General features: G+C 47.0%; 1 protein-coding gene and 1 long non-coding RNA gene across 3 annotated transcripts; both read left to right on the top strand.

The window, feature by feature from the left end:
* The first annotated feature begins 1,828 nt into the window (after window positions 1–1,828).
* On the top strand, window positions 1,829–11,827 carry NDUFB2 (NADH:ubiquinone oxidoreductase subunit B2). 2 transcript variants are annotated; one of them, XM_005550947.5, is made up of 4 exons: window positions 1,829–1,969; window positions 8,174–8,318; window positions 10,166–10,269; window positions 11,753–11,827. In XM_005550947.5, the coding sequence occupies exons 1-3, from the start codon at window positions 1,872–1,874 to the stop codon at window positions 10,238–10,240; spliced, it is 318 nt and encodes a 105-aa protein (XP_005551004.1). In that variant the 5' UTR covers window positions 1,829–1,871; the 3' UTR covers window positions 10,241–10,269; window positions 11,753–11,827. The 2 variants fall into 2 exon arrangements, with proteins under 2 accessions (XP_005551004.1, XP_065398752.1); XM_065542680.2 differs by having other exon boundaries at window positions 10,196–10,269.
* Window positions 3,254–3,607, top strand: LOC135970261 (uncharacterized). Its single transcript, XR_010585884.2, has 2 exons — window positions 3,254–3,392; window positions 3,490–3,607. It is a non-coding gene; the product is annotated as an uncharacterized lncRNA (long non-coding RNA).
* Window positions 11,828–17,555: the final 5,728 nt, after the last annotated feature.

Raw genomic sequence — 17,555 nt, forward strand, 5'->3', positions numbered from 1 at the left:
TTCCCAGGTCTTGAGGGGGCGTTCAAGGCAGGCAGAGAGGAGTTGGGATAGCTCCAGATGGCTGGGGGAGAGCACACCAGCTGGTCACACAGCCCCTTGTGCCAGTGCCCATTCAGGTACAGTGTGGAGGCGGGAGAGGGACAAAAAGACAGCAGTCTCCTCCCCCAGCCTATGCCAACACAGCCTTAAAGCCAGTGGATTGAATCAAGCCATTTGTGGCCTGTATTATCTATTGCTGTGTACGAACCATCCCAAAATATAGTGGCTTAAAACAACAGCATTTATTGTCTCCCAGTTTCTGTGGGTCAGAAATCTGGGTGCAGGTAGGCTGGGTCCTCTGGCTCAGGGTCTCTCCTAAGGCAGCTGCATCTCCAGGCTTCACTGGGGTGGATCTGATGCCAGGTGAGCTTGGGGGGTGTGGGGCCCAGGGCCTCAGTTCCTAGGAGCTGTTACAGCAGCAATAGAAAAGGGGCACATGGGCCACTGCAGTGGCTTATGCCTGTTATCCAGCACTTTGGGAGGTTGAGGCAGGCAGGTTACCTGAGGTCAGGAGTTTGAGACCAGCCTGGCCAACATGGTGAAACCCTGTCTCTACTAAAAATACAAAAATCAGCCGGGCGTGGTGGCGGGTGCCTGTAGCCCCAGCTAATCGGGAGGCTGAGGCAGGAGAATCGCTTGGACCTGGGAGGCGGAGGTCGCAGTGAGCCCAGATCACACTACTGAACTCCAGCCTGGGCGACAGAGTGAGACTCCGTCTCAACAAAACCTATAGGGAGGGGGAAATCAAGTGAACCTTTCAGAGTAGGGAATTAAGTCAACATAAAATTTTGTGAACAACCTTTTTTCCTCATCTCTTTGTTTTCTACTTCCAACTCCAGAGTAGCTTCTTGATTTGGGCTTAGATGCTGTATGTGAGGTCACCTAGAGTCTGTCCTCACAGTTAGTTAAAATTTGAATGGGAATCTTATTTGCATTTAGAAGCTGAGCGCTTGGTGGTAGGGCTTGGCATCCCTTCCCTCACTTTCTGAAATACATCCGTTCAAATAGGGTGTTCATCTGATAACCAGAAGAGGGCCACGATTCGGTCTGCAAAACGCAGAAAGGGATATTTGCCCTTAGAGTTCTTAGCGAATATCTGGAAAACAAATAAGTATGCAAATAAGTCGACAAAAATAGCCACACTATTCCATGTCGACTGGAAAGTCAACTTTCATCCAGAAAACAGCGGATGCTCTCCTCTAATTTATACACCGTTCATGCCGGGAGCGGTGGCTGACGCCTGTAACCCCAGCACTTTGGGAGGCCGAGGCGGGCAGATCACCTAAGCTCAGGAGTTCGAGACCAGCCTGGCAAACATGGTGAAAACGCGTCTCTACTAAAAATACAAAAATTAGCCTGGCGCAGTGGCGCGCGCCTGTAATCCCAGCTACTCGGGAAGCTGAGGCAAGAGAATCGCTTGAGCTTGGGAGGCAGAGGTTGCAGTGAGCCGAGATGGTGTCACTGCATTCCAGCCTGGGCGACAGAGGAAGGCCTTGTCTCCAAAAAAACAAAAACAAAAACAAAAAACAATTATACACCACTCAGTTTTAGGAGGGGCAGGAGAACAGGGGGAGAGCCCTACAGGATCAGAGGGGCAACCAACAAGCTGTTTCAGGAGGCACGGGGCAGCTCAGCAACCAGAACCTATGCGTGGGCTTTGCTCTCAGGAGAGACGCTTCCTGCAGCAGCTAAAGAACCCAGTCGGGAGCAACTGCCACCTCCCCCACTCCCGGAGATGGGCGACTCCGTGACGTCACGGAAGGCGGGGCGCCGGGGAAGTGAAGTAGGCGAGGGCGAGGCGGCTGGGGACTGCGGGGCGGACGCAGGCGAGCATGTCCGCCCTGACTCGGCTGCCGTATTTCGCTCGCGTTGGAGGCCGCCTTTTCAGAAGCGGCCGCGCACGGACTGCTGGAGATGGTGGAGTCCGTCAGTGAGTGTCCGGCAGGGGATGGGGGCCTCGCCGGCCTGTAGCGGACAGCGCGGGTCCCTGGGACGCTCTCACCTTGACTGGGGCGCCTGGAGAGGCCGCGTCCCGAGGCATGCTGGGACATGTAGTCCTCCCGTCCCCTGACGCCGCGGCTCGGGGAGAGGGACCCCGCTGGGCGGAGGGAGACAGGGAGAGACTTCGTTGGGCAGATGGGACACCGTGTGCGGGGCTGTCCTGGTCGTAGGGGCTGCCTGCCCTCGGGAGACGCACGCGTGAATGCGGAGCCGGCTGAGCGAATGGGCGCCGGCGCGGGCGGTCCAGGCGGAGGAAGCAGCCTGCGCGGCGTTTGTGGACGCTGCTGGAGCGAGGCGGAGGGTGGCGGCGGTGAGGCCTAGGAAGGGCGCGGTCCAGGGTCCTGGTACCTGGCTGCGGAATTTAGGGTAGAGTCGGTTCGGCAGCCTTTTATCAGAGACGTCACGTGGCGGCTTTTTAATGCTGAAAAATCACTCCGACTGCAGGGAGTGGAGGCGACCGCCCAGAGAGAGCGCCGTCGGGTGAGAGGAAAGAAAGCCGGAAGCCCACGCTGGGGCAGCTGCGGCGTTTAGGAGAGTGACGGGCAGAGCCGCCCGCGAGGTGTCCCGAGACGCTGACCGGAGGGCTGAGGGCTGGGGGTCGAGGCCGGGAGCACCTGCCGAAGCCCAGTTAGTGGTGTGCGGAGATTCCATAAGAGCAGGGCTGGAAAAGAGTAATGGATGATTCCAGATCCCTTAGATCATCAGCTACGCTTTACCAAGAGGCAGTGTGGGGTCGTGATTCCAAGCGGGATTCTGGCCCCACAGTGGCTGGGTTCAAATCCCACCTCTGCCACACTCCAGCAGCGGAACCTTGGAAGAGTTTCTTATTCTCTTAATGCCTCAGTTTTCTCACCCATTTAGCGTCCATTTGCAAGGAACTAAATGAGTTACTGTTGTCTGAAGCGTGTTTTGTTTTGTGTGTGTGTGTGTTTTAAGAGATGGAGTCTAACTGTTGCGCAGGCTGGAGTGCAGTGGCGCGATCCCAGCTCACTGCAGCCTGTAACTTCTGGGCTCAGGTGATCCTCCAGCCTCGGCCTCCCAAAGTGTTGGGAATACAGGCGTGAGCCACTGCGCCTGGCCTCACTAAAGTGTTTAAAGCAATTGCTGGTGCCTGCTAAGGACCATACAAGTATTCTTTAACTGTTGTTGTTATTAAGGAACTGAGGCCCAGGAAATGAAAGGAGTGACTTGCATGAAGTCCCACATGGATTAAGAATCTGGAGCTGAGGCAGGTGTCAGGTGGGCAGAAGGCAAAGTCCTCTGAGACTTGGGCAAAGAGAGTGATGGAGAGCCACGAGCGACGGCCCTTGGTCCTGCGTGAGGAGATGGGGGGGATGCTGCTCCTCCCTGAGGTATTGGCTTGTTCGTAGCACACGCTGATTTCGAGGGTGTGATAATTAAGTGCGTACGTGTTTATGGAGCGTCTTCTCTATGCCCGCTCCTATGTAGGTGCTGAGGATATAGCAGAATACATGAGAGAGAATGAAGCGCACCTTCTGGACAGGAGAGACACAAGTAGAGAAGAAGGACATTTTTTAGGTGCTGTCAAGGATTACGAAGAGAAGAATACAGCTGGGGATTAATGTGGAGAGTGCGTGGTGTGGGAGGGGAAGGGATATTGTATTTGGGGATGGCGTGGGGATGCCTGGGAGTGTGATTTGAAGCGGGACCTGAGGGATGAGAAGTCAACCATGCAGAGACCTCAAGGGAAGAGCCCGGTGGACATAAGAGGGCAGAGGAGGCATCAGGTGGAGAGGCCGGAGCCCGCAGGGTTGGCAGGAGGCCAGGCTGGAGTGGAGCGCAGGCGAAGAGTGGGAGAGACCAGGTCACAGGGACAAGTGTGGGGTCAGATTAGAGAGGGCTTTGGAGGACTCGGGATTTTATTCTAAGAATTTTATTCTAAAACTCCAATTTTATTTAAAATTGGAGTTTTAAAGCAGGAAAGTAATGTGGTCTGATTTATATTTTAAAAATGTAACTTTGGCCAAGCGCGGTGGCTCACACCTGTAATCCCAGCACTTTGGGGAGGCTGAGGCAGGTAGATCACCTGAGGTCAGGAGTTCCAGACCAGCCTGGCCAACACGGTGAAACCCCATCTCTACTAAAAACACAAAAATCAGCTGGGCATGATGGTGCGCGCCTGTAATTCCAGCTACTGGGGAGGCTGAGGCAGGAGAATTGCTTGAGCCCAGGAGGCGGAGGTTGCAGTGAGCCGAGATCGCGCCACTGCACTCCAGTTTGGGTGACATAGTGAGACCCCATCTCAAAAAAATAAAAATGTAACTAACAGTTACGGTGCATTTTTGTTTTTAAACTTGACTCTCAAACATTCGAAGTTGGAACAGCCATTATTTCCTTGGATGTTGTTTCTTCTCTGTTCTCTTTCCTTCTTACAGGACTTGTGCATAGTGTCTTACTCCCTTATGGCTTTTGATCTTGAACTTGTTTTCCCTGCAACTTCTTTGAGATCTTGCTTCTCTTAGTCTCTTGAGGGCGCTGCCCCAATTCAAGCTCACATTAAATTCTTGGCTTGGGGTTTTTGGTTTACACAGGCCCAACGCAGGTAGTGTGAATTTGGGTGCAAATCTACCTGAGGACTGGCTTCTGAGAACAAATTCGTGTTCCCTTGTCCATGGAAGGTTTATTTCTTCTTCACCCTTTTACCATATGGGGCCGCAGCTTTATTCAGCGATCTCGTCATTAGCCCTCCCACCTTGGGTGGGCTCCAGGCTGCGTCTCTTGTCCCCACACCTCATGTAGCTATGCTGGGGGAGGTTCAAGGGCTCCCGGTGAAGGCAGCGTCAGTGATTGCTTAGCTTCCAGGCCTTGTTTTTACTTGGATTTTGCCCTTGGTGGATTCCTTCCTTTTGTGCCTGGTCAGTGATGTTTGTAAAAATCTTAAAAATCTCATCTAGAAGCGTAGTTGTTTAATTTGGAGGGTTGTTCAGGGTATCTAGTTTGCCACAGTGCAGTTTACAACCTGGTTTGGAACATAACATCGTGAAGTTGGTGTTGAGTCTTTTTTTTTTTTTTTTTTTTTTTTTTTGAGGCGGAGTCTCGCTCTGTTGCCCAGGCTGGAGTGCAGTGGCGCGATCTCGGCTCACTGCAAGCTTCGCCTCCTGGGTTCCCGCCATTCTCCTGCCTCAGCCTCCCGAGTAGCTGGGACAACAGGCGCCGCCACCACGCCTGGCTAATTTTTTTTGTATTTTTAGTGGAGACGGGGTTTCATTGTGTTAGCCAGGATGGTCTCGATCTCCTGACCTCGTGATCCGCCCGTCTCGGCCTCCCAAAGTGCTGGGATTACAGGCTTGAGCCACCGCACCCGGCCGGTGTTGAGTCTTTACATTCCTTAATCATGGCAACTGTTGTCATTGTTCCTGTGGTATAATTGCAGTCTTTCAAATCTTTGTTCCAAAAGGTTTCCATCTTGCAGTCCCTACTTCAGGTTATAATTAAAACAACATGTCACTCTAGCAATAATGAAGCGTGGGGAGCTGCTAAGATGGGTTTGAACTATAATGCTGGCATCGGCATTACTCAAGTCTTTTTTTTTGAGACTGAGTTTTGCCCTTGTTGCCCAGGCTGGAGTGCAATGGCATGATCTCGGCTCACTGCAATCTCAGCCTCCCAGGTTCAGGTGATTCTCCTGCTTCAGCCTCCCGAGTAGCTGGGATTACAGGCGTGTACCACCACGCCCGGCTAATTTTGTATTTTTAGTAGAGATGGGCTTTCTCCATGTTGGTCAGGCTGGTCTTGAACTCCCAACCTCAGGTGATCCACCTGCCTTGGCATCCCAAAGTGCTGGGATTTCAGGCGTGAGCCACCGGGCCCGGCCTTCAAATCTTGTTTTAATCAGTTTTACTGCTGGGCACTTATACCTAGATTGTATCAAAAAGCTATCAAAGAATAAGGATCTTGTTGGCCTGAGGTCAGGAGTTCGAGATCAGCCTGGCCAACATAAGGAATCCCTGTCTCTATTAAAAATACAAAAATTAGCTGGGCATAGTGGCACATGCCTGTAATCCCAGCTACTTGGGAGGCTGATGCAGGATAATTGGTTGAACTGGGAGGCAGAGCGCGACTCTGTCTCAAAAAAAAAAAAAAAAGCTCATGTTACACTACATGGAATGATCCTGCATGGTTTATTTACATAATGTAATATCTATACACACAGGTAGATCCTGAATAAACAATATTGGTATATGAGGACATTATGGAAACAGTATGCTATGTCATTCAAGTTGTAAAGTGGCGATATTTGGTAGGACCTTTTTAAACATGATACTTAAAAAGTACATATATATACACATCTGCAAAAAACAAACATCACCTTATTCATAACTAGTTATCAATACTCTAAATAGAGGCTTCCAAATAAAAGTGTTAAATTTTGGATGACTATTTAGAAAAAAAGTGGAATTTATCATTTCAATGTGGTAATGTTGGTTTTATGCTGGTTGGAATTCTAGTTAAAAGTTATGTCTTTGATTAATAAAAGGAGAAAATTGTTAATGGTGTGTGTTCGTGGGCAAGAGCTTGGGCGTTGCCATCACATAGCACCTCATTGGTAAATCATTAATAATTACAGGCCGTATTGTAAGGTTATGAAAATTAAGTGAGTTAAAACTTATAAAATGCTTAGTGTGGTATCTGGCACATGGTAAACACTCGATAACTGCCAGTTATCTTTTAGAGTGGGAGAGGATAAAAACAGTCTACTAGTCTGGCAACATAGGGAAACCCTGTCTCTACAGAAAATATAAAAGTTAGCCAGGTCTGGGGGTGTACACTTGTATGTAGTCCCAGCTACTTGGGAGGGAGGCTGAGGCAGGAGGACTGCTTGAGCCCAGGAGGTGCTCAGTCAGCAGAAGGATCGCTTGAGCTAAGGTCACGCCACTGCACTCTAGCCTGGGTGACAGAGCCTATCTTTAAAAAAACAAAACAGCCGGGAGCGTGGCTCACGCTTGTAATCCCAGCACTTCGGGAGGCCAAGGTGGGTGGATCACCTGAGGTCAGGAGTTCGAGACCAGTCTGGCCAACATGGTAAAACCCCGTCTCTACTAAAAAAATACTAAAATTAGCTGGGCATGGTGGCATACACCTGTAGTCCCAGCTACGTGGGAGGCTGAGGCAGGAGGATTGCTTGAACCGGGGAGGCGGAAGTTGCAGTGAGCCAAGATTGTTCCACTGTACTCCAGCCTGGGCGACAGAGTGAGACTCTCTCAAACAAACAAAACAAACAGTCGTAGCTAACGTGTATCAAGAACCACTGCCATGTTACTGTTCACGAATCTGTGCATTAGGAAGACAAGACATTTTAATGCACTTTTTGTACAGGTACTAATTTCTGTGCTGCACAAAAGAGAATATGGTTGATAAGCTGATTCCTACCTAGATGAAATTGGTAAACATATTTTATATAGGAATTCTTTAAAAATTTTTTTATCCACTTTTGTGTATTAGCGTATGTATGGCTGCTGAATAGGTTTTAGGAATAGCCCCAGTAGGTGCAAATAATTTAAATTAGATGCAACGTATAGTATTTATACTCCAACTGAATACATTGACTATAACTCTTACGGACTCTGTGCCGCAACTTGTCAAAAGTCTAAATGAAGTAAAAAGAAACACGTCTTCAAACTTACTGTTTAAAGTTTTTTGTTCAGAGCCATTAGCATATTTAATAGGATTTGCGAGTCCTCTTTCCCATATGGTTGCCTTTTAATAAAGATTGTAATAGGCAGAGGACATAATTTGCCTCTCAGATAGATAGCTAAACAAAATTAATTTATTTTTCTGAGTAAGTTAGTGACCTACTAACAAGTTCACAGTCTTTTAACTAAAACCTTTGGAGCTGGCACCCCAGAATCAACACATTCAAATTTCTAGTGCAAAATAATGAATCTTCACTAATTGAAAACCAAAATGAGCCTCTTGTCAGTTTTGGTCAGTTTTTGCTGCTACACATGAAGCAAGCTTAGTAAAAAATGAGTATTTCAAGGGATTGTGAACTGTGTGTATTTCAGTGGAGAGGAGAAACATTAGCTTTGGTTCCAGGATGTCACTCGGAGGAGTTCTGGATGACGTAATGCTTTGAGAACGGGCACGCTGTCAGCCTTGTTTTGTTTTGCAGTGCCGGTGGGGGTGTGCACATCGAGCCCCGGTATAGACAGTTCCCCCAGCTGACCAGATCCCAGGTGTTCCAGGGCGAGTTATACAGTGGATTCATGTGGTTCTGGATCCTCTGGCGCTTTTGGCATGACTCAGAAGACGTGCTGGTAAGTGCAGGAGAACAGCTCTTGTCGTTTTTTGGGTAGGGGGAGGGAGGATGTATTAATAGCTTAACTGGTTTATTTTTCTGTTGTAGACCATTTTTCTGTCTGGACATAGCCCTTTGCCACCACGTTGTCCATATGTATATGTGAGACTCCTGTTATTTAATGAACCGTTATCTTCTCACCTTTTTTTACACGAGGATGTATATTTAGGTGGTTGGTTTCTTAAGGTTTCTGTTAGGTAGCCATCCTAGGGAGACTAGAAGCCAACTTTTTTTTTTGAGACAGTTTCACTCTGTCACCAGGCTGGAGTGCAGTGGCACGATCTCGGCTCGCTGCAACCTCTGCCTCCCGGGTTCAAGTGACTCTGGTACCTCAGTCCCTTGAGTAGCTGGGACTACAGGTGTGTACCACCACGCCGGCTAATTTTTTTTTGTTATTAGTAGAGACAGGGTTTCACCATGTTGGCCAGGCTGCTCTCAAACTCCTGACCTCAAGTGATCCACCTGCCTCGGCCTCCCAAAGTGTTGGGATCACAGGGGTGAGCCACTGCGCCCGGCCAGAAATGAATTCTTTTAGCTTCTGAACTAGCGGTTCATTGGTAGGTTAGGTTTCACACTTACATTCCGTTAAGTGACAAGTGTCTTCTAGTCTGTCCAGAGGCGCAGGGCAGCCAGGTTTGGGTGGGATGGATATGAGTGAATTTGTCTTGAGAAGGGAAGTTAGTTTTAGTGATTTTCTAACATATCGTTAGCCTCAACTGAGGTTTTACATTTGCAGATTGTTCTTTAGGAAATTACACCTTTAAGACATTGAAATCTGTGCTTGTTGATCCAGAATACTTTGAATTTTAGTAAATTTGGGTTTGTTTCCAGGATAGGAAAAAAATCTTAAGCAGTATGTAAGTTTTAGAAGCATCAGGTGTCTTCATATCCCATTTCTCTTAGAACTTCTCTGTGCCGTTGTCCTTCAGTAAGGAGCTGCCTGGGTGTCTGTGAACTGGCAGCACATTTAATATTTGAGGTGCCCCTGCCTCACTGTCGGTCAGTTGTCCAGAGTGGACATAGTGTATATAGCTGTTAGGTCTGAGATGATGATGATGCAGCCAGATAAGCCCTTAGATCAGGATTGAAGATGAGGAAGGCCACCTGAGGCTTCTCCTGAGGCTTCTCCATTTCACAGCAGTCATGTTAGGAGAGGTGGAAACATTTTGCCAGGACTGCCAGGATGTCAGGAACCTTTGAAACCTGTTGCGTCCACTTCCCCCATCCTCCCTCCATCACAAACACGTACCATTGGCTTAGGCTGGTACCTCCAAATGGGGAGGCTTTTAAAATTCAGGCCAGGGCCCATATAATGAATAAAGAACAGGTGGGCCATCGAATAATTGAAGTAGAATTTGTTCCTGTGGTCAGCGGCTGAGCCATATTGGTTTTGTTTTCTTTCCAAGATTTATTTAACAATTTAATTAGTTGCATGGAATGTAAATTCTTGACTTTTCTTTCTTTTTTTTTTTTTTTTTTTTTTTTTGAGACGGAGTCTCGCTCTGTCGCCCAGGCTGGAGTGCAGTGGCCAGATCTCGGCTCACTGCAAGCTCCGCCTCCCGGGTTCACGCCATTCTCCTGCCTCAGCCTCCCGAGTATCTGGGACTACAGGCGCCCGCCACCTCGCCCGGCTAGTTTTTTTTTTTTGTATTTTTTAGTAGAGACGGGGTTTCACCGTGTCAGCCAGGATGGTCTCGATCTCCTGACCTCATGATCCGCCCGTCTCGGCCTCCCAAAGTGCTGGGATTACAGGCTTGAGCCACCGCGCCCGGCCGACTTTTCTTTCTTTTAAATGGTTGTCACCAGGGTCACTTTCCGTATCCTGATCCTTCCCAGTGGACAGATGAAGAACTAGGTATCCCTCCTGATAATGAAGACTGAAGATACAGACTCAGACTCGCTCTGTACAAGTGGGTGTGCTCCAAATTTCTTTATGTCATATTTACCTTTTTTCATAAACATTAGTTTTTACTTTATGCCTATGATGGACTTGAAAAAACTGCATATTCTAACAGCATGAAGCTGAATTAACCAAGTCCTGTATCTGCTTTTTTTTTTTTTTTTTTTGCTCACTGCAACCTCTGCCTTCCATGTTCAAGTGAGTAGCTGGGATTACAGGCACATGCCACCACACCCAGCTAATTTTTGTATTTTTAGTAGAGACGGGGTTTTGCCACGTTGGCCAGGCTGGTCTCAAACTCCTGACCTCAAGTGATCTGCCAGCCTCAGACTCCCAAAGTGCTGGGATTACAGGTGTGAGCCACTGCGCCTGGCCATGTATCTGATTTCTGTCTTAAGTTTTCACATTTGCTTTGGTCTCTTCTTTTCATTGTATGTTTTATTTTATTTACATTTTTTATTTCGTAGAGACCAGGGTGTCACTATGTTGCCCAGGCTGGTCTCGAACTCCTGGACTCAGATGATTCTCTTGCCTCAGCCTCCCGAAGTGCTGGGATTACAGGCGTGTGCCACCACACCTGGCCCATTGTATAATAAAAAAAATTTTTTTTCCTAAGTTAGGTTATAATTTTAGGGTTTCATTTATCTATCCACTGATCAAAGATATATTAAGACCAATTCTGTGCCAAGCACAGGCCTACAGTGGTGAACAAGACAGATGGAGCCTACAGTATGTAGCTGCAGAACTACAGTGTCCTGCTCTCAACATTTAAATAGATCCAGCATATGGGAATATTACTACATAGAACTATATGAAAATTAACTCTTTAAACAGTAAAGGGTTATGGCTTTTTCTTTTTCCAGGTCAGGAAGTCAAGAGTTTTTCTTTAAAAAGGGAGGTACTAAGAAGCTTCCCTTTCCCCATAAGCCCCTAGGGGTTAAGATGTTCTTATTTAACATGCTTTTATTTTACTTATATTTATTTTTTAAATTTATTTTATTTTATTTTTATTTTATTTAATTTTTTTATTTTATTTTGAGATGGGGTCTCATTCTGTCATCCAGGCTAGAGTGCAGCGGTGTGATCATGGCTCACTGTAACCTCAACCTCCTGAGCTCAAGTGATTCTCCCGCCTCAGCCTTCTCAGTAGCTGGGACTACCACTCTTGGCTAATTTGTGCATATTTTGTAGAGATGAGGTTTCGCCATGTTGTCCAGGCTGATCTCAAACTCCTGGACTCAAGTGATCCACCTGCCTCAGCCTCCCAGTGAGTTGGGATTACAGGCGTGAGCCACTGTGCCTGGCCAACAAGTTTGTTTTAATGACTGAACTGTAAACCCTTGAGCGAGGAAGGGTGATTTTGCTTCTCTCCTCGACAAGGCTGTCACATGATCAGTGCTCAATAAAGACTTGAATAATTGAATAAATGAATTATGGATTTGAATTAGTGAATATAAAAGTACTTAAAACTTTCTACTTTTGTTTTCCTGCAGGAGCCAGGTGAGAATTTCGAGGATTATCGACTTCATATTTAAAGTTACAAATTAAAGTGGCGTGGTCAAGAATGAGAATGGAGTTATGGATCTTTCTTTTTGGGGAGGTGGGGTGGTGGGAGTGGGGCGGGGGACAAGTCTCACTCTGTCACGCTGGAGTTCAGTGGCGCGATCTCGGCTTACTGCAGCCTCCACCTCCCGGGTTCACTCCATTCTCCTGCCTCAGCCTCCTGAGTAGCTGGGACTACAGGCGCCCGCCACCACGCCCGGCTAATTTTTTGGTATTTTTAGTAGAGATGGGGTTTCACCGAGTTAGCCAGGCTGGTCTTAAACTCCTGAGCTCAAGTGATCTGCCCGCCTCGGCCTCCCAAAGTGCTGAGACTACAGGCGTGAGCCACCGCGCCCGGCCTAATTTTTGTATTTTTAGTAGAGATGGGGTTTCACCATACTGGTCAGGCTGGTGTCAAACTCCTGACCTCAGGTGATTGACCTGCCTCGGCCTCCCAAAGTGCTGGGATTACAAGTGTGAGCCACCTCGCCTGGCCTGGATCTTTCTGATAATGGCAACTACCCGTTATGGATTATTATTTTTTCCAACTCCTGCGCTAAGTGGTTTAGTGCCTTTCAGCTGATCCTCTTGGGCACCCCATTGACATAGATAGGCATTAGCTCCATTTCTCAATAAAGACTGCAAGGCTCAGAGATGAAGTTACTTGCTTAGTATCACACGCTGGTAGGCAGCAAGGTGAGGACTCCAGAGCTCACCCTTATCTGCACCGCCTCAGCTGGTGTCTTCGCTGTGTGTCAGCAGTTCCTGTGAAACCTCTTGTCCTTCGTCCGTTGCAGTGGATTCTTGCTCTGAGTGGACAGAGGTTAGAGGTCAATGCAGTGGATTTATGAAGTAACTCCTGTGGACCGGGCAGTTGTGTTGAGGGGCCGTTGCGCAATTCTTAAGGCATACTTCTAACTAGGAGTATTTAGGGCCAGAGGAACGGGAGACAAGGGTGAAGCAGGAGTTTTTACTTTTTCTAAAATTTGTTGCAAAGCACTTTCCGACTCTCTGAGACTGGACAGAAGTCTCCTCTAGCCACAGATCTAAATCTGTATCTATATATCTATTTTGTAGAGACTGGGTCTGTCTCGGTCACCCCAGCTGGAGTGGAGTGGTGCGATCCTAGCTCACTGCAGCCTCAGACCTCTGGGCCCAAGTGATCTGCCTCAGCTTCCCCAGTAGCTGGGACTACAAGTGTGTGCCACCACACGTGGCTAATGTGTGTGTGCGTTGACAGAGAGTCTATGTTGCTTGAACTCGAGGCCTCAAGTGATCTTCCTGCCTTGGCTTCCCAAAGTGCTGAGATTACAGGTGTGAGCCACCGTGCGTGGACTCCCTTTTTTACAGTTTAGGTTTTTGACTACCCAGGCATTGAGAATCTGGCACTAAAGAAGAAAAGGTTCTGTTCTCAGAGAACTTAAGATTTTAGAAAGGGTAGATGGATAGTCACTAACCAAGTGAGATTTACTAAGTGCTGTGGAGGAAATGGCACTGGGTGAGGTGCTAGAGATGGGTGAAGAAGGCAACTTGGACTTCTGACTGGTCAGGGAAGGCATTTGAGCTGAAAATGGAACGAGTAGGAGTCGTCAGTTGTACGAGGGCGAAGAGTGTTCTGGGAGTAAGGAACAGCGGGAATCACGGTCTTGCATGGGACCACAGTCACTCCTGTGTTTAAGGAACAAAGTCCAGGGCACCTCCAGCTGGTGAGAGGATGGGACGAGATCTCGTGAGCAGATCGGGGTCACAGGTTTAGATTTTGGGTTGAATGCAGCAAGCAGCCTCTGGCAGGCTTTTTAAGCTGGGGTGTGGTATGATACGCTTTCCTAGTAGCTGGGTTTCCAGTCCCACTTTGGTTCTCTTTGGATGTCACAGAGCAGGCACCGTGGCAGGAAAAGCTGAAGCAAGTGGAACAGTTGCACCCTCCCCTGCTGACAGCTTCAGCAGTCTGTCCCTGTTGCAAGGGGTGCTGGGGACACTTCCCCGGTTTTGTGTTTACTCACCTGTGTGTGAGCTGCCAGAGCTGATGAAGCCATGTTTAAGGTCTTTACTTTGAAAACGATCCGATCTCTGTACTTTTTAGGTTTCATTTTTTCTTGTCTTCCACTCATCCCCACCGCACCCCTCATGACGTGCTCACTCCCCAATATCCATAAAGTTTTTTTGGAAAGAATATAATCTACAACAGTGAACTCAAGTAGGATAATCTCATTAGCCCTATTCCTTAGAAATCAGTTGCTTGACTTAAAAAGATAACTCTAAAAAGAGCATTCTTCTGTTTAAAGAATAAGGAGGCCATATTGGAATCTTCTTTTCCACATGTGGGCCATGCAGGGAATTGTTCCAAGCCTTCTCAAAGGAACGATCCTCCACCCGCTGTATAGCATATGGGAAGATACATGGGAGGAGTCCCAGAAGGATTTTAAGTACATTTGATTGATGGCAATATACAGTTACAGGAAATAATAGTGAAAATTTACTATGGGTCAGGCACTGTTGTTAGCACTTAAGTTTATCAAAGCCTCATGTTACTATTTCCACTTTATAGGTGAAGACGTTGAGCTATAGATGGGTTAGGTGCTTTGCCAAGCTCATACCTGAGATTCAGATCCTGCCGTCTTGTTCTAGGCGGAGTCAGATGATCTGAGTCAACACAGCATGGGATCAGCCTTTTTGATCACAGTTTAAGAATTAATTTCATGTTACCTAGCGTATAAATAGGCTTGTGTACACACATATTAAACCAAAAGTTCATAAAACAGTATTTATCTGTTAGGCACACTATTTTCATTTTATTCTACATACTAAAGAAAGAATGGCCAGTTGAGACCTCCTAACTGATTTTACAGCCTACTACGTTGTGTCAATCTGACATTTGAAAAGCTGGCGTAATGCTTCCAGAACTCAGGCTGTTGGAGTCCGACTTGCTTTATCTGACTAGAAGTTCTACCATTTGCTTGCTGTGAGTTTGGGCAAATTAACTTTGATCTGTACCTTAATGTCCTAATTTGTAGAATGGATTAAAAAGGTTAAATGAGTTAAGTAAAGCTCTTAGAACTAGGCCTGGCCTGAATGAAATACCCTCTACATGGAATCAGCTGTTATTTCTAGACCATTGGACCTAAGCTAAGTGTAGTGACCCTGGAATCCCAGTTTGATTTTTATAGAAAAACTTCCAGATAGGCCAGATTGTAAACATACTCCAACAGAGGCAGTGCCACCCCTCCCCTCTGTCAAAAATTTGCCGAAGCAAAACAAACACATTTACGGTATCTGTTTCTCTTCCTGATGGGCAGCTACGAGTACATTCAAAGTAAGTTTTAGGGTATGGCCTAAAATGGCAACGGAGGTCAAGTGTTAAATTTAGCACTCACCTTTGTAACTTTGTTAGTTTCCTAGGGAAGCTTTAATGTAAAGGACCACAATTAGCTGTCTAATAACGCCTGAGACGAGAGGTGTTACAGAAGGAACAGCTGTTACATGCATGTTACAGGAAGATACACAAGTCATCTTGGTTCCAATTGCCCCTAGAACTATTTTATAGAAGAGGTTGACCCTGTCACCTGCTGCAACCATTTCACCAGGAGCAATGGCAGGACACCACCGTGCAGTGTCAGGGAAATGGGAGCTCCCTGAGGTGGTGTGTGGACCTGCCTCAGCAGGTGCCTTTGGTTTACACTAGCAGTGTCTTCCCAGATTGGTGATGACAACAGTAGGGACAAGTGGAGCATGCCTAACACAACATCCATTTCTGGCTACGAACTCTCTGTCATGGAGTCAACACTCATTTCTATCCAAATCTCGTTACAGCCATCGTAACGAGATGGCTTATAACGAGATATACAAAATTATATCTATGTAATATATACCTACATAAAATGCATGCTACAGATCTCGGGTCCTGGCTACATAAGCCTAGCAGAGTCTTATCGTTCAGTGCTGCATATTCAGCAACTGATATGAGAGGAGTTGGACCAGTTTTTTTTTTTTTCCCTCTGAGACAGGATCTTGCTCTGCTGCCCAGGCTGGAGTGCAGTGGTGCTATCACAGCTCACTGCAGCCTTGACCTCCCAGGCTCAGTCTTCTCCCACCTCAGCTGGGATCACAGGTGAGTGCCACCATGCCCAGCTAATTAAAATTTTTTTTGGCCAGGCTGGTCTGGAACTCCTGGCCTCAAGTGATCCTCCCACCTTAGCCTCCCAAAGTGCTGGGATTGTAGGCGTGAGCCACTGAACCCAACTCAGTGTTCTTTAAGAACACTTTTTGCCCTAACATTTTGAGTGTAAGAGAACTATAAAACTCTTAAAAGATAGTAGGTCCGATCGTCACAGCCCCTGATAAAACAAAATTTCAGAAGAGCTAGTGTAGTAGAGTTCTTTAAAATAGAACTTTTTAATAACCAAAGTGTCCATAGTTCTGGGCTAAATTTTAAGGAAAACTTCATATATATGGTATATGTTCTTAAAGCCACAACTACTCTGTTGTAATCATGCATGAAGGTTTAGAAAATGAATTTCTACAATGTTTATATTATAGAATTAGTTTTCAGATGAGAAAACTGCAGTTCATAGGAAATTGTCTTGACATTTATTTTTGTTTTTAGCGTGGGCATCTTGCTATATTGCCCTGGCTTGCCTCAAACTCCTGGGCTCAAGCAATCCTCCTGCCTTAACCTTTTAAGTCTTGATAGCATTTTATTGTTTGGGAGGAGGGGTGAAACCAGATTTCTCAGGCACAAACCCGCTTGAGGCTTTTCTGTTCCTTCATATTATTCTCAGACATAAGGATTGCAGGTGAAGTGGTTTTTTTCTTTTTTTTTTTTTTGAGATGGAGTCTTGCTCTGTTGCCCAGGCTGGAGTGCAATGGCGTGATCTCGGCTCACTGCAACCTCCACCTCCCAGGTTCAAGCGATTCTCCTGCCTCAGCCTCCCGAGTAGCTGGGATTACAGGTGCTGGCCACCATGCCCGGCTTCTTTTTTTTTTTTTTTTTTTTTTTTTGAGATGGAGTTTTGCTCTTGTTGCCCAGGCTGGAGTGCAATGGCACGATTTCGGTTGGCTCACCACAACCTCCGCCTCCCGGGTTCAAGTGATTCTCCTGCCTCAGCCTCCTGAGTAGCTGGAATTATAGGCATGCGCCACCATGCCCGGATAATTCTCTATTTTTAGTAGAGACGGGGTTTCTCCATGTTGGTCAGGCTGGTCTCGAACTCCTGACCTCAGGTTATCCACCCGCCTCAGCCTCCCAAAGTGCTGGGATTACAGGCATGAGCCACCGTGCCTGGTCTAATTTTTATGGTTTTTTTTTTTTTTGAGACGGAGTCTCGCTTGGTCGCCCAGGCTGTTTTTGCAGTGGCCGGATCTCAGCTCACTGCAAGCTCCGCCTCCTGGGTTTACACCATTCTCCTGCCTCAGCCTCCCGAGTAGCTGGGACTACAGGCGCCTGCCACCTCACCCCGCTAGTTTTTTGTATTTTTTTTTACTAGAGACAGCGTTTCACCATGTTGGTCAGGCTAGTCTTGACTCCTGACCTCAGGTGATCCACCCCTCTCGGCCTCCCAAATTGCTGGGATTACAGGCGTGAGCCACCGTGCCTGGCCACAGGTGAGTTTTAAAACTGTTTACTTCTTTTCTGGAAACTTTGCCCAGTAATTTGATATATTTTGTCTGAAGATACTCTAGGTGTTTTTCAGACTTCAGTGAATTTTATTTGGGGGAGGGTCATGAAATCAAATGCACAAAATCAACTCACTGAGG

Source organism: Macaca fascicularis, chromosome 3, assembly GCF_037993035.2.
Source record: "Macaca fascicularis isolate 582-1 chromosome 3, T2T-MFA8v1.1".
Classification (NCBI taxonomy): Eukaryota; Metazoa; Chordata; class Mammalia; order Primates; family Cercopithecidae; genus Macaca; species Macaca fascicularis.

Bases quoted from the DNA above. Each gene is read 5' to 3' on its own strand.
- NDUFB2 (XM_005550947.5), top strand. From the start codon at position 1,872: ATGTCCGCCCTGACTCGGCTGCCGTATTTCGCTCGCGTTGGAGGCCGC. The intron at 1,970-8,173 runs GTGAGTGTCCGG...TTTGTTTTGCAG, and splicing joins GGAGATGGTGGAGTCCGTCA to TGCCGGTGGGGGTGTGCACA. The intron at 8,319-10,165 runs GTAAGTGCAGGA...GGTTGTCACCAG, and splicing joins ATGACTCAGAAGACGTGCTG to GGTCACTTTCCGTATCCTGA.